We start from the raw sequence: 24,777 nt of genomic DNA, 5'->3' as shown, positions 1-24,777 counted from the left end.
GGAGATGATTACCAATCTTGAGAAATAGTCTTCTGGCTATTAAACTTGACGTGTTGCCATTTTCTCTGTAAAAATCCTTCCATACCTGGGAGAGGTTTCTGCAGGTGGTTATGGACTTGGCAAGTTCTTCTGTTTCCCAAAGTGGCAAGGACACCACAGGTGCTAAAATTTTTTGTTTGTTTGTTTAACGTTCCCCAAATCCCAAATAAGGGGTAAGGCATGTGATAATTTTGAGTTTTTTGTTCAAAATTTCCCCTTAGCTTGTTAAAGCATGCCTTTAGAAATAAAATTAATGTATGAACATATGAAAATAGTAAGAAAATCCATCCACAAGTCTGAACTCTTAAAAAAAAATTATTTTATTGATCCTTTACCATACAAAATTTATTCAAATTACACCCATTTGAAGTGGTAAGATCACAGCTAGAGAACAGGTTACCCTGTAACAAATCTATTTACAAAATCCATCATAAAAGCTTTTTTTTTTTTTTACATTATATTACATATTTTCTTTTTTAAACTAGCATACAACACAAAGCTAAACTGATTAGTAGTTTGCCTACTCCCACTTTTGGGAGAAATACTTCCTTTTGACAAAATCACGTACCCCATAGGAAAAGAAATTCCCATGATCTGACAATTGCCACCTGACTCACTCTGCAAGGCATCTTCCTTCAAACCCTCTTCTCGTAACACGAGTTGTCATGCACACGCTGAGTTCTTACTTTCTTTTTCCTGAAAGCTAAAGCTTTAAATACTGCAATTGTATTTACAGATCTACACGTATAACAAAAATGAACACAAGAACCACCACAACAACAACAAAAACCAAAAACAAAATAACACTCTTAAAAAATTACAAACCAGCGAGAAAATATTCTGGCAGTGTTTACAAATTAATTGCTATTTTTTGTACAAAATTGCTAGATAATGAAACTATGAGTAGACTGCATATCAACTTAAATAAAACAATCACTACGCACAAATCTGTACATATAAACACACACCTAACACTGTTTGACAGCTCATGTGTTGCTCTTTATACAGTTTACTTTCTAAGGCTCACGCAGTCATAATTCGCACACTTGTAACTTTTAGCCATTTCATGTGTGAGCTTTAATAGCAGCAACTCAATGGTACCAGGAAACCTGCATACTCAGTACTTAAAGTAACACGAATACTGTAGTACTAACCCACTTTGTGTGCCAGATACTATGTCAAAAAGAAAATGACTAATGCAAATAGAATACAGTATGGACGTCTAATTAATGTACACCAGTTCAGCCCATTCACTGGGAAAACCTTATGCATGAAGGAACTTTTAAGACATCAGGATTCCTTTCATTTTTAAAACAATAAATACGGCATCACGTTACGAAAAGGCTTAACGAGAAATTCAACCAAACACACAACCACCTAGCCAGGTGAGCTCAGTCTTTAGACTTTGGAAAAAAATCAGCTTTGTGCAGCTGGCAAAGAGAATTACACAAAGCTGGAAGCAGAGGCAGCTAACCAGATGAGATAAATATGGGAAATGGGGAAAAGCTTGGCATAAATGGTTTCCCATACAGGAAAAAACCCCACAGTGCATTTCCAGTAGGCACTTGTCGCAAAGCTCCCCCTCCCTCCCCCACCCAATGCTTCATCTCGGACCAAGTCCAGTGTGTGTGAGGGGAGGAGGGTGGGGATGGAGGCCGAAGAAAAAGGAGGATAATCTGCACCTTTGTTTTTCTTCTCAAACATACACCCATGCATACCTACACAAAGAGTTTAAAGTGCTGGTGTCATTTGTTTTGACCCCACCACCACTTTGCATATTGTGGAAATCTACCAAGAGTAAACTGGCTGGGGCTTTTGTGGTTTTTTGTTTTTGTTTTTTTCCCAAGGGATTTGTTTTCCATTCAATTAAACCTTTGAATCGAGTGCCTCCTATGTGCCTGCCACTGTGTCAGGCACATAGCATTTCAATTTAACTGTTCTTTGTGTTGAGGTTGGTTTTTTCGATGACTCCCTCATTCCCACAGTCTTTAGCAGCCAAGGAATGGCTGCAAGGAACTCTACCACATTCCCCGCGGGAGATGGCCATCTCCCCTGGGCCAGCGGGAAAGCCATTCTTGGACACAACTGGTAGGACTTGCAGCTGACACGAAGCCTCCAACTTGGGACACCATTCCTGAAGAGTTAAGCAGGAGATGCCCTGGCATTCTGTCCTGCTTCTTCTACGTCCCCCGACTTCCCTTGGTCCAACTTACTCCTTCAGAGTGGAAGGGGAACGGGTTCTGGCCAGGACTCCTGCAGCCCCCGACACAGTGGGAACTCCCTGTTCTCACCAGCTGAAGTAAATGCCACTGATAGAACGTTACTCATACAATGGAGGGGGGATGTCTTTCTCCCCAGAGGCGTCTCCATCTGACCCCATCCTGAGAAGTGGTCGCCCTGAGTGCAGTAGAAGAGAGCCCTTTCCCCGGTCTCGGGGGCCCGGGAAGCCCAAGGATGGAGGGATCCATACCTGCTGCTCCTTGGGACTGCTTTGTCATCTGACCTGGTTCTCCTAACAAATGGGCCACCCCTGTCAGCGAGCTCCCCTCGCTCCAAGCGCCCCCTCCTGGGAAAGGAAGCAAGATGCGGCAAAGCTTCTTGCAGAGGCTGTTAAACCTTAGATCACACACGTTTAGATGCTCTGATCAGTAGAGGTTCTCTACCTCTGCTTAAATCATTTGAATTAGCAAAAACCGCTTCAAAGTAAACAATTAAATTGAAATGGTGATGGGTGCCACAGGAATGCTTAAATGGCAGCTTAAAAAAAAAAAAAAAAAAAAAAAAACTAAAACAATCCACAAAGAACTCCTAAGTAGGCATTGGCTACAAATCAACTTCAAACTTACAAATACGTTGAGGGCACGGGATTGGGAGTGGTTTATGGAGACAGGAAAATCCACAACAGCTTAGAGGGGCAGAACTCGACTATTCTTCTGTATCTGCAACAAATACTTGAAAACAGTTTCTTCATCCGAAAGGCTGTGGAGGATCTCTTGACCTCCTAGTGGGACACGCGGTCCATAGCTTAAACTGAATTATGACAGTAATTTAAATATTCCTAAGAAGAGCTGAAGAAATCCATTTCATACTTTTGCATGACTTCAAGTTTACAGTTCCTGCAGTTCCATTCCATATTAGCAGACCCCAAAGACATGCATTCTGCAGAGAAGGCACGGCTTGAAATGCTATTAAGGAAGATTGCTGTTTTCGAGTGGGCCAGGTGGCCAGACCCCATTGTACAGCCCATCCGTCAGGCACAGCAAGCCAGTCCGGGAAGGAGGGAGGAAAAGGAAGGGTGAGAGACACCTGATTGCACATTTTCTCACTTGCTGACTCATCCAGGAGATTTTGGAGCCTGGGGCAAGGCAGGGCTTTCCCAAGGGAGCCTGCAACTGTGCGTTTAGACTTTTTTTTTTGTTGTTTAAATTCATTAAAATGTCAGCTTTGTTCTAAAGTTTGTAGTTTACTTCATGATACTATCTTGGAGGAAGAAGGTAGGAAGGGACAACACTGCATGACAGATGTTCTGGTTCCGTAATAAAAAAATATTGGTTTATACGGGGAGTCCACGCAAAGCATAATCAACTACACATAAAGTCTTCCACCAGTGGGAGCTTTTCCAAATCATAAGCATCAAAGAGATCGCTGATGCCTTCTTCCTCCCCAAGGCTTAGGAGATAGTCTTCTTGGAGCAGGGGAGGCAGTAAGTTCACAAATGGTCCTTCTAGGTTGGAAGGAATTTGGTCCTCAGTCTGCTGTAAAAGGTTGGCTGGGGAGGCCAAAGGAGAAAGGTTTGCCATAGAAATCGAGCAATCACTATGTCCTGAGTTGGTTGAAGCCAAGTCTGAAAGGAAAAATTGGTGGGAACAGATAAGTTAAGCAAAAATCGAATTGACTTTTGGGAAGAATATACTTGCTGTTATAAAAGCAGGCATTCGTTGCTAAGGACAATTAGATGATATTATGATATAGAGCACCTATTATACTAACAGGGACTGCAAGCAGGGAGTCAGGCTTTTTTGGTTCTAGTCCACCCTCACATCTTTTTTTTCTTTTTTTAAGGGCCGCACTCATGGCATATGGAAGTTCCCAGGCTAGGGGTCCAATCGGAGTTGCAGCTGCTGGCCTACGCCACAGCCACAGCAATGTGGGATCTGAGCTGTGCCTGTGACTTATACCACAGCTCATGGCAACGCTGGATCCTTATCCTCTGAGCGAGGCCAGGGATTGAACCTGCTTCCTCATGGATACCAGTCAGGCTCATTACCGCTAGGCAACAACAGGAACTCCTAATCTCTCGTCTTTTAAGATACCTACCGTTAGCAGACGAGAATACAAGTAGCTTCAAAGATGAGAGTTCAAAAACGTGTGTCTGCTATCAATTAGTCTTTCTTTAGAGAAAACAAAGCATGTAGATTGAAAAGTTGGCTCTTGGATAGAGATCACTGATTTTAACCTAGTCTTTTTTGAACAAATGGCTTATTAAAGACACTTCTGAAACTACAAATAATAAGACACATCCACTTTGAATTTCTGGGGTGGAAATTAGCGGGGGGAGCTAAATATTAAGTCAGACCCAATTACTTAAACCACTCCCATTCTTGCTGCTTTATTGGAAGGTAGTAGAAGAAAATTAAATATGCACCTCCAATCTGGAGGAAAAAAAAAAAAAAGATTGCAAAGAGCAATCTTTGGAGGGAGGAGTCAGATTTATTTCCTTGGGGTTTCTCTCCTTTATTCTTTCCCCTTCCCACTGGGGGAAATATTAGGATAAAACTTCTTTGGCCGAGGGCTTTTCTCAGTCCCCTCTCTAATGATCTCTGTGGTGTCATTCAGAGGTGTGTGGCCAAGTGGAGCTGATGATTCACCCAGGCGGCTCACAGCTTCACCCCTCACTTCAGCTCTCAACTGAAAACACCGAAAGTTAACAGTGTCTGCTGAGAGCAGGAGCCTGAAGGGACTCTTAACATTAAGTGGGTGGAGAAGCCATTTGCCCAAGATCATTATTTTATTCAGCAAACTGTTCAGAATGCCTTTAAAAAAAAAAAAGGTACCTCAATAACACGAACAACAGAAAATTTTGTTTCTTGCCTAGACTTGTGGCTCTGATACAGGATCCTTCCAGTCACCTTCATTTTTAACATAGTTTCCAAATGACAAAAGTGGAATTTTTTACCTTTGGAAGTGGGTTTAGGGATATTCCCATTGTGGTCTTGGTTGTTTGTTTTCATTGGACTGTGTGTTTCAGTCTCTTCTGGACACAAATAAACCTCAATGGGTCCTTGGGTACTTGCCAAATGTATTTGTAGGCTCTACGAATAGAAGAAGTGAGAGCAGTTCAAACTGAAAATTATCTTGGAAATGAAAACGATGGTCATTTGCATCAAAACATGGAAAGTAAGGGTAATTTTTATTGTTCATTTTGCTTCTCCGCTGGCAGTCCACCTCAATCCAAGACGGTCATTCTCTAGAGCAGGGGTCAGCAAACTACAGCCCGAGGGCCAAATCCTATCCACTAACGGGCTTTGTAAGTAAAAGTTTTATTGGCAGAGTCACACCCATTCCCATTGTTTATGTACTGCCTCAGGCTGGTTCCCCCCCACCCCCCATGCTCTAATAGCAGAGCTGTGCAGATAAGCACTCCCATCGAACTGTGGTTCACACAGCCAAACATTTTTACTGTCTAGCTCTTTAAAGAAGTTTGCTGACCCCCTACCCAAGAGGAGGTGAATTAAAAAAAAAAAATTCCTTTTATGCCAACTATTAAAGGGTCTTTTACGTGTTCCAAATACAGTACTTCCACATTATTATTCTTTAACAGTAGGGCTTTTTTATGTTGAACTTTAATAACCACGGGATGAATAGTATTCTTAAGTGCTAGGAACTGAGTTTAGTAAGAGAATGCAGCACAGTAATACTTAAAATGCTTCTTCATCTAGGTCATAGAGCTATTATTATCAGTTAAGGTGAGAACCCTACCCTAGAGCTTGCACATTTCATTCTCTTTTTATTTTCTATGCATTCTTTTACACATGGCTTTACCTTACAGTCTAGGCCCATATTATCAGCGTATACCTGAAAGCCATCACAGAAATATGCTCCCTATTTTCTTACAATATCCTAGTCTATCAATCAACCCAAAGTCTCTTTGATTTCTTAAAAGTAAATGTGTTACACATAATAAATTCTTAGAATATGCTAAGATAATTTAGGGAGAAACTTTGAGACATTTGTATCTCTATTCGTGGTGGGGACCATATCCAGTGTTATCAAAATTCCTCACCAGTTCAAAATGATAGGAATTACCAGATAACAAATTACGAAAAAGAGAAAAGTACAAGAGGGACAGGGCCCCATATACCGCTTTGAGTTGAATGTCCTGCTATGTGAAAATTAGACTTTTTGGATACTCCGTACATTCAGACTGTTGAAATGTTTTTAAAGTTAGGGTTCAGTAAAACAGATGAGAAAGGATTATCAAGCTTTTAGGAGGATACAGATTTTAACCAGGAGTCAATCCTTTAAATTCAGGCATTCCCCAAAGATCTCTACAGATGAATAAAGATATCATCTCCTTACCTCTATTGGGTCAGGCACTTCAAGTCTTGTTTCTGGAGGGGCTTTCACAACTATAACAGTTTGGTCTTTAAGGCCACTAATTTTTCGAATATCTTGATATGTAACATAAGCTAACGTAAGGAGTGTTAAGGAAATCTTCCAACTAATTGCCTCAGATGTAACCATTCTCAAGATAACAAAATAGATGCATGCAAACCTTTTTAAGTATTTTTTTTCTTATGATATATGTCTCTCCTAGACCTTTAAATATATGGGATCTCCCATGAATCTTCGTTTCTGGTTGATATTTTAAACAACAAAAGAAGTGTGTAGTTTTTTTTTTTTTTTTTTCCTTGTTCATTTCTAAAAAGGCCATGGCTATTAAAGAGAGTAAAAAACACGCAAACAAAATATTCCAAATATACTCTCAAAAGAAAATTAAAACTCAATTTGGTCAGGGAGTCACAGACCAGGTTCCTCTAGGGCACAGGTATACCATGAACTCCAAGGAAGTGTTCCATTGCTCAAATTGAATGATGGCAGATCCCAGTTTATAGAAATAGCACTATTAACCACAATTTTGTTGAAACTCCAGTAACTTCTATCTGCTATTTCACTAAAAGCAAGCGTTAGCAGCCACCCAAATGAATGGATGAGTAGCTATATATATATATATGAACTCAGAATACTGCTCAGGCAGACAGCTTGTTTTCTTAAGTGCACCTGTGCTGGTTGTAATTATATACTGCCTACTGATAAGAGTGTCATTATTTCTCTGTTAGAAAAATTATCTTTCGTATGATATTATTAACTATAATATTTCAGTGTTCACGAGGAGGAAAGCTGCTTCCGGATGCTCTGCAACCTGAATGATTTAGGACAAAGAGTCAAATAATGTTTCAGTACTCTTGCTGGTTACTTCTGAGCACTGAGCAATTCTTTTAACTGCCCTCACAGCCAAATCTAAGAGGATAACCTGAAAGAATATGGTACTTACTTACTATATGATAAAAATATTCATGCCCACTTGCCTAGAGAGCCACACTTTTACTTGGCGCCACAAAAGAACAGGTCGCGTAGCTTTCTCATATAAGGGACGTAGAGTAACAAAATTACTATACAATGTCTTTAGCCAGTTGTTTTTTGTATTAACATACCAAAAAATGCAAATCACAACTCAGTGAAGGCATTTCTGCAGGTAATACAATGTAGTGAACCAAGTCTGTCGTCTAACAAGTTTAATATAGAAATAAGATTTAGCCTAGAGGAAATGATGTCCCTTAGATTCGTAGCTTCTTATTGGACATTGAAGAAAGCTATGAACTAAACTGTCCAGAAAAAAAGCACACTGACCCAAAATCTGCTTGTACATTTATGGGCACCTATCACAGGCTATCATCTTTAAGTCTCAATAACTCAGACAAGGGCTAATTCAGTGTTGAGCTTCACAGGACAGCTCCTGCAGGAGATTCTGGGTTTTAGGTCATCATCTGTCTCATGAAGGAAGCCAATTGGTGTCTTTATAGAAGACTTGACAGTTGTGAATTTTCACTGAGAACAGTGAGGAAACTGATAACTAGGTACCTACCCTACAGCCCACTGTCAAAAAGCTATTTGACAACAACTTATTAAGATAAAAGCTCATCTGCAATTACCCAACATGCTGCAGGAAGGAAAGTTTCAACACATTTGTGAACAAGCTGTACCAAATTCGGAACTGAATGGCGAACTGAAATAAATTGTGCAAACACTCTCTAGTCTTACAGACTTAAAAGGGCTTCCATTGGGGCTCCCTCCTAAATTTGCTTCTTGGGTTAGCAGCCCGTGCAAGAAAGCTTTCATTTTCCACAACAAAGGCCCCAGAGAAAGCTGATGTAGGTGAGAAGGCATAAACTACACATTCCAGAAAGCTGCCCATCATGAGTTCCTACCACATCTATTCCTTGAAGGGGCTCCCGACTAAACAATGAATGCAACAGGCCAACCAGAGCTATTTTTGTTTCTTCCCCTGTGAACCCACTCTGGCCACCATCGGGGGTTCAGATCATCACACCTCTTCTCCAGCTCACTAATCATCAGCTGGCGAGGTTAATCCTTTGGTTGACAGGAAATGAAGGACTGGAGTTTCCAAAAATTGCCCGAATTGGAAAAGAAATGTCCCTCTACCTCCAAAGGAGAGCCTATTAGATAGACACAAGACCCTGGAAGCAAACGGGCAGGTTGCATTTTATTTCTTAACGAAGAGAGTGTGGAATAACTAGAAGTTTGGAACTAAAATTAGAGATGGGGTGACTTAACATACTGGTTTTGTTTTCTACTAATAACTGAGAAAATCGCAAAAATCTTATCAACACAATGAAGTAACCTCTCTCCTCTGTGGTCAGAAGTGAAGGTGATGAAGAGTTAAGTTTTCCTCGGGTGGCCAAAAGATTGTCAGCCAGTTAAGAACAAGAGCTGGCTTTTTATAGTTTTATTTCCAAGGACTAATGTTTGTACATGAGTGGATAAACTGAGATTTCTTCGGGTTTGGATACGTCTGCCATCAGTTTTTGGTGTTGCGAATCAGCACAATGCTCTTTCAAAATTACAGAACGATTCTTCTATACTCCTTCTACTATAGCTCCGTCACCCAGATTCAACAAATTCCAATCGCTCCCCATGTCTGATGCAAAGAAAATAGAATGTGAGAACCCCAACAGTGACAGCTACCACCCACCCAAAATCTGGGAAGCCGAAGATGAATCTGCTAAATGTTATCATTAATATGAATAGTGACACTTTATGTATCTCATTAATGCTGTTGCCTTACGCTATGAGTGTATTTGCATGTCCCAACCACACATGAATAAAAGGCTTTAGAAAACAGTTCCCACCCGGCTACCAAAAGAGATCTGATAGGATCCAATCCAATGACTATCATTCCATAAACACGGAACACATAAACACACACTTGCATGAAACCAGAGTAAAATTCTACCTTGTGCATACACGTCAGATCGTCAACACTGGAAATAGTCTAGGAGGCAACTAACCCCCAACGAACAGGTGGCACAAAGGATATCTTTGATTCTCTGAATCCTCGGTTAACAGTTTGAGGTCCAGGGTGCAGCTTTGGATCAGTTCATCTAATTTCTTCTCTTCCTGACTGAGCTCGGTCACTTCTTTTGACAGGCCTTGACACTGGGCCAGCGTGCCCCCGTCCTCAGACAGACTGCAGCCCCTGGAAACCCAAACACAGACTCTGCATGGCTGCTCGACAGGCCAGAGGGGAGGGGGTGAAAGGGAGGACCAGGAGAAATGGTCCTGGTGGTAAATGTCCCCTCTTGATGTAGGTCTCACTGCTTGTTAGCCAAGTGTTAAAATTAGAACATTTATATATATTTTTTCTCATATGTAGGCCTTCACTTTTCACACCATAGAAATTAAAAAACAAAACAAAACAAAAAAACACTGCTATTTTTGGGTTTCTTTCCTCCATAGGAGGTCTGTTTCTTCAGAAGACTCAAATTCAAAGGGTGAAAAGAGGCAGCTCCTCCCTGCCTCCCAGTGAGGAAAAAGAAATGGGGGAAAAGAAAGGAGAGAAAGAGAGAGCCAGACAAAAAAACCTGAAGAAAAAGATGGAATGGTTCAAAATTCAACAGAACATCATTCCCAAAGCACAAAGACCTAGGAAATTTCCTTTTCAAAATTATCTTATTTTAAAAATTTTAACTTTATTGGAGTATATTGATTTACAATGGTGTGTTCATTTCTGCTGTACGGCAAAGTGATTCAGCCATACACGTACACATATCCATTCCCATATAGGTTATTAAAGAACAGTGAGTAGATTTCCCTGTGCTCTACAGCAGGTCCCTGGTGTTCATCCATTCCATATACAGAAGTGTGCCTTTGCCATTCTCAAACCCCCATTCCATCCCTCCCCCTCTCCCCCCTAAGACCTAGGTAATTTCAGAGGGTCTTTTTTTTTTTTTTTTTTAGGGCCACACCCATGGCAAATGGAAGTTCCCAAGCTAGGGTTCGAACTGGAGCTGCACCTGCCAGCCTACGCTACAGCCACAGCAACGTGGGATCCGAGCTGCATCTGTGACCTATGCTGAAGCTCACGGCAATGCAGGATCCTTAACCCACTGAGCACGGCCAGGGATTGAACCCACGTCCTCATGGATACTAGTTGGGTTTGTTTCCACTGAGCCACAGTGCAAACTCCTCTGAGGGTCTTATACCAACAACTAAAAAGGAAAAGTGGGTGAAGGAAACACATCTGTGTCCTATGTAGGAACAAAGACCAATGCCCAACAGGTTTGTCTAAACCCCAGGCTAAAATGGGTCACGAATCATCACAAAATTCCAAAAAAGTGCAAAAAACTACCTCTTCGTTTTTATCATGTTTGAAGTGGTATTTTTTCAAAACCACAACAGATTTGTTTCTTCCAAGAATGCTCTAATAGTTCCTTCTAAAATACTGGGTGTTCAGGTGCTCTGTCCATAACCCACAAGTGACATTATCAAACACTTAATCACACATGTGGGTGTGGGCAGGTGACAAATATTATTTTGGCTTTGCCAAAGGTTTCTAACTTCCTATTAGAGACAAGCCAAAGACCTGTGTAAGCATCAGTTCGATCACACATGTGAACACACACGTGGATATCATGGTAACAGAGGACCAATGTTTTACTTTACATCTGCAGGGCCCCACTTAATCCCAGGACCCCCTTGCCTGAGGCGAATCGAATATGAACCCTTTTATCTCTGACAGCGTCTAAACAGAAGGGCTCTTTGTAAAGAGACTTTGAACTTCTGGCTAAGGAGTAGAGGAGGAAAGAGAAGAGAGAGAAGAGTAGGAGAGAAAAGGAATGAAGTGTGGGTGTGAGTATGAAAGCTGGGGCTGGGAGAAACGCCGGCGCGGTTTGCAAGAACCCCACCAGGGCCAGGGAACAGGGGGCCATGACTCATACTCACATCCACTGCACGTTGTTTTTAGACTTCTTCTTAATGAGGTGGATGCCTTCCAGTACATTGGTGATGTCGTAAATCCTTCTCTTTTGCACCTTCAGCACCTCTGCTGCTTTGTTCAAATCCAAGACCCCATCAGGTGATTGGCTCAGTAGTTGAATGAACTTCTTGGTGAGCAGACCAAGGGATGTATCATACCGTGTTTTTTCTGAGGGAGATTTTGGAGCTTAAAGAAAAACAAAAACCGAGCGGGTGGGGGGGATAGGGGGAGAGGTAAAGAAATGAAGGGTTTCTTTGCAGTCAAGCAAGCCCTCTTTCCCCCAGCAGCCCAAGTATTAGTGTCGGAAGCAAAGCTGTTGTTGCTGATGTTTTTGGTGAGTTATAGAAAACTATGAAGTTGCTTTATTAGAAAAGGAAGGGACAGTACAAATCCCTGTTTGATTAAAGCGTTTTCCTCTGGTTTTCTCAGGAGTTTCTACTTTGGCTTACCCTACTCCCTGGGTCTAGTGAAGTGTCTCACACATAGGAGGTGCTCAAAATTATCTGTTGAATGAATGAAAAAGTGCTGTAGCCTCATAGGATCAGCACAGGTACAGACTAACTGGATGGGGTCAGCCTAGGAATCTCTCCCGCATTTCATGACCAGGTCCAGACAGACCCATCCTAACTGGCCTTTCAGGCTTCAGTGTTTCCAGGTATATGTAATTTGTTCCCAGCAACTTTTCAAATAATGTAGATGAGGACTAGCTGGCAAAGTCTTTTGATCCAATCTCCCCGTTCCTGTGGAACAAAATGTCCTCATTTAATATTGCATTTATTCTTTTATAAGTGCACAGGTCAAGGGTTTCACGGAGCACTGCCCACAATTTGTGGCTTGCCCCACGCATAAGCTGCAGGATAGGAGAGGGCAATGTCTAGGTTAATTTAGCCTTTGCATTAGATGCCGAAGACATAAAGGATTATTTAGCTATTTCCAACCTACTTTGCTCTCTCTCCCCAAAGGAACAACGATCACGTTTGAAGGATACAGAAACGGGCTGCAATTTATCGCTCTCAATCAGTTCTTATGCTGCCACATGCTGAATGAGAGATTTAAGCCAGCACACACATCACCAACTCAGGTGCAGTTCCTTACACCCAGCTAGCCTCGGTCTCTCAAGTGAGGTCCATTCAGGAAAGTCAGAGTTAAATTTGATTTTAGCACAGCATCAAAGAGCTCGTATTCTGAGTTGAAAAATGAAACTGCACACACTGAAAGAGGCCTCCGCTGAAGTCAGTGTTCGGGTACCGGAGTGACTCTGCAAACGGCTCGCTGGGTGTCTGCCCGCGGTGGATGGACGTTTTGGATAGGCACAGACAGAAATGAAAAAGAACCAAACATGCCCAAATTACCCACGCCTTGGCATCCCATCAGCCACAAGCTCTCAAAGTTGGGAAGCTCCCACGCCAGAGGGGAGGAGATGGCAGAATCCTTACTTTTGGGGCTATCTGGACTTCGCAGCGCAGCTCTCCCTTTGCCCTTGGGGGTTTTTAAACCATCTGCGAGGTACTGCTGACCGCTCTCTCCTAGCTCCAGCCTGCGCTTCGCCTGCAATAAGAGAGTATAGTCGTTGGTCACTGGTCATCAGGACGACCCCAAATGAGACCGTGGCATCTGATCCGGCCCCCGAGCCTGCTCTCCCCACCCGGCTCCGCCTCACGCAGGGTCTGGTTCCCTGAAAGGGACGAGGGGAGACCCCTCCGGCTTTGGAGGCGGGGCTGCCACGCAAACCCTCTGGCCACCTATGACGATCACCGCCTGTGCCTAGATGGACAATCCACGATCCTTCAGGTTGGGCTCTGGAGCCGCTTTGTTCATTTACTCATTAATTCCACATGCGGGCCAGGCATGGCGCTAAGATTACCGCAGGCATCATGGGACTTAGAGTCACTTCTCCCCAGCACACCCCTGCTGCCATTGCCATCTCTGATGGAGGTTGAACCCCTTTCCTTGCGCTCCCTAAACACTCTGTGTTTATTGGTCTCATAACACTTGCTGGATATGAGTTATTTTGCTTATCTGTTTCTCATTTCCTTTACAGCAGGGACTCTTTCCCATTTATCTCTATATACCTTGGGCTTGGCACAGAGCCTGGGCTTCCTTAGGTATTCAATCACAGTCTCTCTCTATATATATTCAATGAAAGAAAGAGTGATAGAATCATAACACAACTAGTCATAGACTACACATGGTCATTCATCAGAATAACAAATACTGCCAGCACTCAGTCTTGGGCTTCCACTAGGATTACTTTCCCCATTTTGTCATCAAACTTGGCAAAGTTCTCGCTCAAGCTTCTCCGTCTGATTTTCACTTTAAAAATACCTAATTTCATGTCTTCTATGTCCTGGGCCCTGAGCTTAGGGAACAGAGGTAAACAAGGCCCTTCGTTCCTAGTGTGTAGAGTCCAAGAGAGAAGCCAGGTAATTTACTAAGTAACGGGTGAGTACTGACTGTCTGGCGTGCAGGGTGTCCAGCCAGACAGGAGTGGTACCAGCCAGACACGTGCATGGCGATGTGCATGGAGGCTCACGTTAGGGCAGATTCTTCTAGTGGGGAGATTCACAATTTCAAAATAACTCCCGGGACATAGACACCAAAGTGTCAGCTGATGACAGGCATCCAGCTTCTCTATGCAAAGTTATCCACTATCCCACAGGTGGCTCATCTGCACTGACACGTGCTGTCTATGTAAAAGGCACAGTGGATTTCAAAAACTCAACACGCAAGAGGGTAAAAGAGCTCATTAATCATTTTTATGTTGATTACATGTTAAAATGATGCTGTTTCAGCTTTATGAAATATTACTAAATATGATAGTATTAAAATGGTCATTTCACTTGTTTCTTTCAAATATGTGTGTGTGTGTATGTGTATATAAATTTATATAAACCTATATGGCTTGTGTTTGTGGCACACATTTCTTATTGGGCAGTGCAGGGTTAAATGCCATCGGTCCTAAGGCCTGGGAATGACAATTTTCTGAACTTCATTTTCCACTCCCAAATATTCCCCCCAATCCTTGTGTGGGCCTGTTGTTTTGGTTGGCCCAGTGAACATTCCCTCTTCGTCAGGCAAAAGCTCCCTGATTGTCCTCTGGGGAATATCCCTTCTCGCTCAGACTAAGTGTACTGGTGCACACAGGTGACCCAGGCCAGGCAGGTCTTTGTGCTCCACCCCCCCTCCCCCACAGTGACTGGACCAGGAGGCCCAGGACCAAAGCTGGGTGAACAAAGGCCAACCCCAGGAACTCCTCTGGAACTACTGGTAGGAAGGGATGTGCTTTTCTAGTTAAGATTGAAAAGCTGGTAGCTGGAAGCCACCTGAGAACGAGGCCTTCTGGGTGGGGGGGTGCAGCAGAGTCAGGCAGGTGGTCTCCCCCAGCTTTTCATTTACATTCGCCAAGGAAGTTTCCTTTTGGGTCAGAGCACTTTGAGTTGGGCTCCTGAAAGTGTGGTGTGCAAGTGACAGCCTGTGGAAACAGCAGAGTCAAGATGGGCGCCAATGCACTGGGGAGCTGGCATCCCCGCTAAAGAGCGGTAGGGTGTGGGGGTCACATCTTGTGGTCTTCAGAAAATTATTACTGATGGAGACAAGCTTCATTTGAGGTAAGTGGAGAAGAAGAAAACAGCTTTACTTTGGAGGCTTTTTTCCCCTCTGAAGAAGATAGAGAGCCGTTTTCTCTGCCCCCTGCTAAAAGTTCACAGAAGGAAGGCAAAGTGGGAAAAGAGCCAAGGACTTTGAACTCCTGGACCCTTAAGGCTGCACTCTCCTTGAACTCTCATGATAAAGAGCCACTGGTCAGCAGCCTGGGGGCATATTCACTTTGCCCCCTCATCCCCGGCTATTGTTTCCAATTGCTCTGGGGCAAAGGCATGCAGAAGCAGTCAACTGTAGGCTGGGGAAATTCTGAGATCTGTTGCTAAGACACTGAGATCTGATTGCAAGGACCAGGACTAGGACTACTCAGGGTGTGCGACGTTGGTAACATAGCACCAAACCACAGAGGTGACCAAATCTAAAGGGTAGATAGAAAATCTACTAAATTAGAAAAGCACCCAAGAAAGCAAAGACCTAGGAGATCTCAGCCTTTGAAGGAATCAATCACGAAGCCCGTGAATTGACACCAAAAAGAAATCAGCTATGAAAGCAAGGCTGGCCTGGAAAATCCTCCCTGGGCAAGAAATTAGGGCTGTCACCTTGGCTCCACAAGCAAGCCACATCTCTAGCAAGCCTTGAGGGGCTGCTAATGCCTATTGAGGGCAGGACCTGCTAGGGGAAGTGACCACCACGAGTGATTTCCCCCTTTCCAAATGGACATTGCTGTTGGGTTATCTTGTTATCTTTTCCCCCACTGCTTGGTGCATGGGGGCTAAAGTGGACTTGAGAGGACCCCATCTTACTTGGAGGTTCTAGATCTGGTCCATGAGGGAGCAGCATTACGGAACATGGATTCCCTTAGATCAGGACACGCCATCCTTCCGAGGTATTATCAAGGGTGGCTTTTAAAACTACAAAGGAAGTATGTGCCAACTTTAGGACCTCAGCCAGCTATGATGACACGACTCTGTAATGAAACAGTCACACTGCCAAGCTTTTCCGAAAGAGCAATGAAGGAGCTCTCTTGCGGCACAGTGGGTTAAGGATCTGGCATTGTCACTGCAGGGGCTTGGGTTGCTGCTGCAGTGTGGGTTCAACTTCAATCCCTGGCCTAGGAAATTTATATATGCTGTGGGTGCAGCCAAAAAAAAGAGGAAAATGTACATATGAAAATAATAGGAATAACTGTCAGGGAGTGAAGCAGTGGGCTGAGGGAAATATCCACAATTTCCCTCTACCTGGCATTTGTTGCCCCTGTTTTTTCATCTGGGGAAGGAACTTCTCCACAGTTCTTTCTTCAGGTGGTTTCTTTGTCTCCAAGCTTGAGAACAAGCAGCCTGACGTTGTTCAACATCTTAGGCTGACCCTTCCCATCAAGGTTACAGAGGTGAGAACTTAATCTGGGCCCGCGAATCAGTGTCATCCAGTCAGCTGGCTAATAGGACTGGTTTACAGATGGGGCCATGACCAAAGCAGGATGGATCAGTCAATGTAGGGATTTTGTTGGAAACTACTGGCAAAGTACTGAGTTCCTTTCACTGAGAGTTATTAGGCTGGTAGGATGTAAGCCTAGAGCTACCTGGGAACTGAGCCAACAAAGAAGATGGCAGAGTTAAGAACTAGAAAGAGACTGAGTCCCAGTGCCTTCAAGGGAGGTGCTAGATGTAACCAACCACTCCCAAAGACATATCTACCCATTCCCACAGACAGATTTGTGTGAGCTCATGAAGTCCCTTTTTTGGTAGAAGACAACAGTTTTATTACTACCACTTGCAACCAAGAGTCCTGATACAGCCCTTTAGTATTTCAACCATAATGCACTCAACATTTGAGTGTTTATAATATGCCATACACCATGTTAATTGCTTTCCACTTGACCGTGTTATCTCATTTTTACAACCACCCCATAAGGTAGTTGTTATTATTATTTCCCATCTTACAAGAGAAAAGGGAGGTTTAGAGCTCCTAAGTTATGTTTCCAAGATCCCCAGAGCTAGTAAATATGCCTACTCCGGTCTGTGCTTATAACCACTTCATAAAATGATTGTGAAAGATTGCCATATAAAAATATTTGAAAAATTATATTAAATGGATACCCTCTTACTTTATGATAAACTTAAGGAGTTTTATTTTATTCATAATTAAAAAAATTCCTTTGCATAATAAATGCACATGGTGATTCACACAGTGCAAATGGGTACACATGCGAATCTCCCTGCCCTCTCCCACTCTTGAACCCCAGGGCCCTTCCTCAAATGCAAGTACTACCAAGTTACTTAGATATCCTTTTAGACAGTCCAAATTCATACATAGCTAGTCCAAGTCCAAGTCCAAATATAGCTATATACCACCACACCTTATACAATTTCTTTTTTACACAAATGGCAGCAAACCTCATACTTAGTCTATTAGTGAAACGTCTCAGGGTTTGATCCCTATCAGTTCCTTCAGAATGAGCTTCTTTTTTTAGAGCTGCATATATTGTTCTCATTAATATACTTAGCCAGACACCTACTAATGGACACTCAACACTCCTCCACTATAACCCTTTTCCCAATAAATATTCGTGACGCCACTGTGAGCAGTCATGACTCTACCCCATCTTGCACTGAAGCCGAGAAGACTTACTTAAAACCTCAGTTAATAAGGCACAGATACCAGGACGGAACTCAGGTCTCTTCAAATAATTTGTCAGGGACCATGACTTCCCTGGACTAACTGCGATGGCCCTCTTTTGCTGCCATAGCAATGTCTGGGCCACTGGGGCATGATTTCATCATCATAACACATACATGCTCCAGCCTTCCTCGCTGGACCATGAGCTCTGGTCTTAAGTAGCTTAGTTTCCCCAGAGCCTTGCATATGGCATACGCTCAGTCACACTGACTTACTCACTTTGAATGAACCAAGAATAAATTCCCGACATCTCTTGGCAGGTAAATCACAAAGCCCTAGCATTACCAACCTGTAAAGGGGATATTTAAATATATATGTATATATTTACACATGCTAGAGATTAAGCTACGTTTGGCAAGATTTTCGAGAAATATAAAGGTTGCAGAAGGATATGTATAATATGATCTCATAGGAGGAAAGAACTATAAAACTATAGACTTCAATATAAAATTTTCCATGTATTCACAGAGGAAAAAAATCTAGAAAGAGCCACCTCAAATGTTAACAGAGATTTATCTTTGAGAAGCAAAATTAAATATGAGGTAATGATTGCATGTTTATAGTTCTGCAATATTTGGTTGGATTTTAGAAAGTGATGTATCTATATACACATTAAATTTATATCTTTCAAACTAACACTTGTACTTTTCGGAGTATATTCTGAGAACAGCTACGTTGTTTCTAGAGTTTGTCTATTAAAAACGGCACAGCCAGTTTCTTGAATATTTATATTTTTCCGCATATGTCCAACATAAATGCCCAATCTCAGAAGAAAAATTCACTAAGTTATTGTACATTTATATAATGGGATGTTATGCAATTAATGATAACATCTATATGTCTTAAGAATTTTATTTATTTGTTCATTTATATTTACTTATTTTTCTTCTTTTTTAGGGGGGCACCTGTGGCATAGAGAGGTTCCCAGGCCAGGGGTCGAATCAGAGTTGCAGCTGCTGGCCTACTCCACAGCCACAGCCACACCAGATCCTAGCCACATCTGTAACGTATGACGTATCTAGCAGCAATGCTGGATCCTTATCCACTGAGTGATGACAGGGACTGAACCCACATCCTTGTGGATACTAGTTGGGTTATTAACCCATTGAGCCACAATGGGAACTCCTATATGTGTAAGAATTTTAAAAAATCAGGTATGATAGTAAAATTATATTTCTGTGGGGAAATTATATGCACAGAAAGAAAAGATCTAAGGATATATACTAATTTAATAGTACTAATCTTTGAGTGGTAGGATTATGGCGATTTTGTTTTCTTCTTCACTTTTTTTTTTCTTTTTATGGCTATACCTGTGGCATATGAAAGTTCCCAGGCTAGGGGTCAAATCGGAGCTGCAGCCGAGGCCTATACCACAGCCACAGCCACACTAGATCCAAGCCACATCTGCAACCTACACCACAGACTGTGGCAATACCACTGAGCAAGGTCAGGGATCAAACTTGCATCCTCAGCAAGACTAGGTCAGGTCCTTAGCCTTCTGAGCCACGGTGGGAACTCCTCTTCTTAATTCCTCTTAACTTTTTAAAGTAATTTAGTAATAATCACTTTAAAGTGAGTGTGGGTTTCCTGGATAATAAGAAAAATAAAAATCATTTTCCATTTGGAGTTAAACGAGTCTAGTGGTTTATATCCATTCAATGTGTATGCATATGGATTCAAAACAAAAATGGGGGAATTCCTACTGTAGCGCAGCGGAAACGAATCCAACTAGGAACCATGAGGTTGCTGGTTTGATCCCTGGCCTCTAGCTCAGTGGGTTAAGGATCCGGTGTTGCCTTGGCTCTGGTGTAGGCCAGCAGCAACAGCTCCAATTAGACCCCTAGCCTGGGAACCTCCATATGCTGTGGCTGCAGCTCTAAAAAAACAAGACAAAAAAAAAAAATGGGTATGCTACCAGAAAAGGCATGCCTGCTATAGACAGCAAATTGTGAACAGTAAAATAAACTCCCTTTACCCCAGTTAATAGAGCTGGGTGAGGGAAAGAACTAGACATACGATACATTTTATCTCAAAACCAAGGGTGAGACAGGGCATTCTGAACAGAGGAAGAAGGGAAATAGAGGAAAATGGAGATTAAATAATAGAATGACGACAGATTAAATACAAACGGCGAAATAATCCAGCTTGAGACCAGATCACAGTTGAATCTCACTTGGATTCTAGCCATTAGGTCCATGGGTTAGGGTGAGAAGCTTTTAAGAAAAGAATACCCAGTTGCCAGTTGTGACTGTATATTAATTCTATCTGGTTAACCATTTAAAAATCCATTCAAATTATTTACTAAGTCCCTGCAGCATACCAGACCTGGCACAGCCAGATGAATACCAAGGTGACATGGTGGTTCCTGCCATAAAAGAGGACACAGATAACAAATTAACTAACAGGAAATGCATGATGAACCCTGCAATGAGCCCGTGACTGGGTACAGGAGGGCAGGAAGAAGGCCTGGATAGAGAAGTTGGTGGAGATCTGGAGAAAGTGGTTAGTGGTGATGGTGTTTGAGCAAAGCCCTGGAAAAGATGTGGGCTTCCCTTCCCTTGGGGAAGAGAGTGGGAGTTGGGGGCCTTAAGCAGCTGTCCAATCACGGCGGGAAGCAGAGACTTGGAAGGGCCCTGTTTGGAGGTGCTGGTGGGTGGGGGTGGGGGTGGGGCTTTGGTGCAGAGGAAGAAGGGGCCAGATCACGGTCCCTTATAGGTGTCACCCTTTCACTGTCAAACTTAGCTAAGATGAAGAGCTCTGAGGTCTTCTCTGGAGTTTTCCCCAGCAACATCTAAGTTCGGAATCTACCAAGAGTACCGTCTTTAAGAGCTGTTCGATGAGGGGCCTAGACAGAAACCAGTATCTCAGAGAACTTAGGAACAGAGCAGCACGCAGGAAGCTCTGATGGAAGCACTTGGCAGGAAGAGGAGCTAGGGTGCATTTGATCCTGGTGGAGGCGTCCCCTCACACCCCACATCCCAGCACTAGCAGCTGGCAGGCAAATGTTCTCTTTTCTTTCTCAGGTGTGTCCCTCTCTACACCTGCCCACTGTTCCAGCCCAATTCCCCCATCATTACTCACTGGATTGCTAGACTGGATCCCCAACTTGGCCATTTTTCTTCTTTTGACTTTTAAAACTACCGATCTAGGGCATTTTAATTTTACTCTGACTTGTATTTGTGGACTAGTTTGGGAATCTAACCAGATACATATGAATATTTCTAAAGCAAAAGGAATCTCAAACTTAAAGTACAGCTTTTGGAACAGAAGCCATTGACTTAGGAACTGTGGCTGCCTTGTTTTCTATATGATGGAGGATAATGTGAGAAAAAGAATGTGAGAAAAAGAATGGGTGATTGGGTCTCTTTGCTGTACAGTAGAAAATTGACAGAACACTGTAAACCAGCTATCATGGGAAAAATAAAAATCCTTAAAAAAATAAATTGATGCACATGATTTTTAAAAGTCCACTGGAACCAATTTTACTGTTCCTCTTGGTGGGCACTTATTTCTAAGTAAATTAAGCTTACACAGATATTCCTTGGTTTAGCTATTCTGGTTATTATGTAGACTTCTTCACTGATGCCACATCTACCCTTTCTTCCACTCTTTCTCCCGGTAGTGACATCGTTATTTTTGTTTAAATCAAATACCAGTACTGTGCATTTTGTTTTGTTTTTATAGCTGCACCTGTGGCACGTGGAAGTTCCCGGGCCAGGGACTGGATCTAAGTCGCCACAGCTGCATCAATACCGGATCCTTTAACCCACTGCACCCAGTGGGATTGAAGCCGCACCTCCACAGCTACCCGAGCCGCTACAGTCAGATTCTTAACCCACTGCACCACAGCAGGAACTCCAGTGCTGTGCATTTGGACTCTACAAATATTCCAGCAGCGTCAAATAGTATACCGAGATTCCATTTCCTTTTTTGGTAAAGTTTCCTTTGGTGTTCTCAACTGTCTTTCCTACTTGGTGGGACCATTTGCATTTACCACACACACACTCGGCTTTCTTTTTCCCAACTCTCCGTCGTGGCAGATGTTCTATCAAAGTCCCCACTTTTTCTACCTGAAGTTCTTGGACCTCCCTCTGTCTAGATTCAAGACTGTTCTCTGGGCCTGTTGCATGACTGTCATTCTGCGGTTTTCCCTCGCTTCCTACAGTGTTGAAGTCTGAGGTGGACATTTGTCATTTTATTAGACTGCCAGCCTCTGCACCTTCCCTCTTAAGCTTAGGAAATTCTACACTTGTCAGTCTTGGTGAGAGGACCGGGTTCAGGGCAGGACACCCCCAAATTGCCTCCAGAGCACACTGATTATTTGAATTTTAAAGCTACTTGAGAAACAGCAGGTGAAAAAAAAAAATACTAAAAAGCAAAACAAAGTGCTCTGACTGCCCTCCTCCCCCTTTGCCCATGAAAGTGGGAAATAAATCTCCCTTGTGAAGATACAGAAGGGATATCACCAGAATTAGGGAATTCAATGCTCAGGAAGCTGTGTAAGTAAAACGTGTTAGTTCTGCATGAGTCTGCTACCCTAAGCACAAGGCCTTTTGTTTTGTTAAATCTTCTCAAATAACTTTCTTCTTCGTCTAAAAGTGGCAAATAAACAGCCTGCCTTGGTCACTTTGGAGGTCCCATTTCTATGATACCTGCCTGCATAGTGCATATGAATTAAATTGTTTTTTTCCCTCCTGTTTAACTGCCTTGAGTCAATCTAATCCTTTGACAAACCAAAAGGACTCAGGAAGAGTGGGGGAAACATTTCCCTCCTGAATCAACCATAGGCGCTGAAGACACCCAGTCCTCTCTCCCAGCTTCCCCAGAATCCAGACTAGGGCCACCTAGGCTGCAACAGGCAGACGCACCTGCCCTGGATTTGGAATCTGGAGATGCTTCTGCAAAACCACAGACCTGGTGATGGCTGTGGTTCTGGCTATGGATCTTTCCTTGTTCCTGCTTGTTCCTCAAGCTGGTCCTCTAATCTTCCTGAAAATTTAGTGAGTTATCCAATATCCTTTCAATAAACTCCTTTTCTGCTTTAAGTTGGCCAGAGTGGGTTTCTACTGGTTGCAACAGAATCAGTTTCCTGATCCCACTGCTAATCTATTGTTTTCCTGGAACACATCTGAACAGTAGCATGGCAAGAGAAAATTTGAAATGTGAAATGTGTATGTGAAATGTGTATTTCAGCCTCACACTTGCTAGTTGGTTTAAGTAAAGAATTTAAGGCTGAACATCAGTTGAACTCTGAAGGCACTGCTCCTGGGGTTTTTATATCCAGTGATGATGAGAAGAAACCTGGAGCCACAGACTCTCATTCCTTTGAAGCTATTTGATGTTTAACCTCTCAGAAAGATCCTACGCCTGTCTTCCATTTATTGTAAAATTTCATAACACGTATTCAGAGGTGCATCTTTTTCTCATTCACTGTGTGAGAATCTCATGGGCCCCAAGGAACTACTTGGCCTTCAGCTGTGAGAAATTGTATGTTATAAACCATTTCCTTTCGATGTCTTGGTCTAATCTTTCCGGAATTCCTGTTCCTCTTGGATTGATCCTCTAAAGCTTTTATTTTCTATTTTCCATGTCTTATGCTACTAATTATTCTTTTAAACTCTTGTTTCCTATTTCATCTATTTTCTCCATAGTCTTACTTTCCTACCTTAAAAAAAAGTCTTGCTGCATGATGGAGGATAATGTGAGAAAAAGAAGGTACTTATGTATGTAGGACTGGGTCACTTTGCTATACAGTAGAAAAGTGACAAAACACTATAAACCAACTGTAATGGAAAAAATGAAAATCATTAAAAAAAATCTTGGGCTCATTCTGTAATGTTGTAGTCTTTTCTCAAATGCCTGGTCAAGCTTTGTGTCTTTAAGACATATATTTACAAATAAAGTGATGAAATGACAACTGGGAGTGCAGGATTCAAGTTGAAGCGGTACTCTTAATCCATTTATTTTTAGATTTCTCAAAAATTATTTTTCTGGGAAGAGACTCCTGGATCTTGGACATGTACTCTGCATGAAACGTGCTGAAAATTCCCCTTTTATTCTGACTTTTGGCACACCCGCTCTGTGGCTCTCCAGAGCAGACGGAGCCCCTCTTGGGCCAAGGCTTTGTCTGTTTTACTTTACTGATGCCACGCCTCATCCTGCTCTCTGTGCTGCAGAAACCTGTTGAATTCTCTTGTCCACTGAAGGCACCCCCTCATTTTCGATGATTAAAAAAAAATGCTTACTATTATTTTCATAAGGTTTCAAGAGAAAGAAGATACATGTGACAATCTGCCATGAGTGTCCCTCTACGTATTTAATTCTCATTCATCAGTGAGTGGTATGGATGGGTAACTAAGTGTAAGGCACTGTGCTTGGCACTTACTATTAGTAAATGAACTCACATCATAGAGGCAATGGTTTCATTTGCAAATAGGAGCTAAAGCCCTTCTATCTTTCCTACCTAAGTCTCTACCCCCAATAACTGAATTTTTTTTTCTTTTTTCTTTTTGGGCCACACCATGGCATATGGAGTTCCCTGGCCAGGGATCAAACTTATGACCCGGCACACCAGAGAAACCACTAATCCTGTTGCACCACAGCGGGTATTCCTGAATGTTGATCTTTAAAAGCAAAAACCTCTGAAAACCTTTTACAGATTAATTCCATATCTATCTATCTATCTATCTATCTATCTATCTATCTATCTATCTATCTATCTATCTATTTATCTCTTTACCTACCTACCCACCTACCTATCTACCTGGTCTTTTACAGATTAATTAAATATGTATCTATACCAAAATTAAAAGTAAACGGGTAAGAAGCTTAAGAGAAAGCCCTGACTAATAAGTTATATACACCCAATGTTATTCAGATGAAATAAGAAAAAAAATGACTAACCC

At 42.4% G+C, this 24,777-nt stretch overlaps 1 protein-coding gene across 2 annotated transcripts in view; it reads right to left on the bottom strand.

Annotated features, from left to right (window-relative positions):
• Positions 1-338: 338 nt before the first annotated feature.
• The window catches only part of E2F3 (E2F transcription factor 3), a 74,515-nt gene continuing 50,076 nt past the window's right edge, over positions 339-24,777 (bottom strand). The window contains exons 2-7 of one of the 2 annotated variants that reach the window (XM_047795380.1): positions 13,033-13,144; positions 11,563-11,764; positions 9,659-9,817; positions 6,619-6,733; positions 5,216-5,351; positions 339-3,883 (exon numbers count right to left, since the gene is read on the bottom strand). In XM_047795380.1, the coding sequence (XP_047651336.1) occupies positions 3,621-3,883; positions 5,216-5,351; positions 6,619-6,733; positions 9,659-9,817; positions 11,563-11,764; positions 13,033-13,144 (987 nt within the window). In that variant the 3' untranslated portion in view covers positions 339-3,620. Of the gene's footprint in view, positions 3,884-5,215; positions 5,352-6,618; positions 6,734-9,658; positions 9,818-11,562; positions 11,783-13,032; positions 13,145-24,777 lie in introns of both variants that reach the window. The other variant, XM_047795379.1, reaches the window with a different exon arrangement.

This window comes from Phacochoerus africanus, chromosome 9 (genome assembly GCF_016906955.1).
Source record: "Phacochoerus africanus isolate WHEZ1 chromosome 9, ROS_Pafr_v1, whole genome shotgun sequence".
Lineage (NCBI taxonomy): Eukaryota > Metazoa > Chordata > Mammalia > Artiodactyla > Suidae > Phacochoerus > Phacochoerus africanus.
Note: the sequence above shows the minus strand (reverse complement) of the source record. Positions and strands in the feature narration are given on the sequence as shown.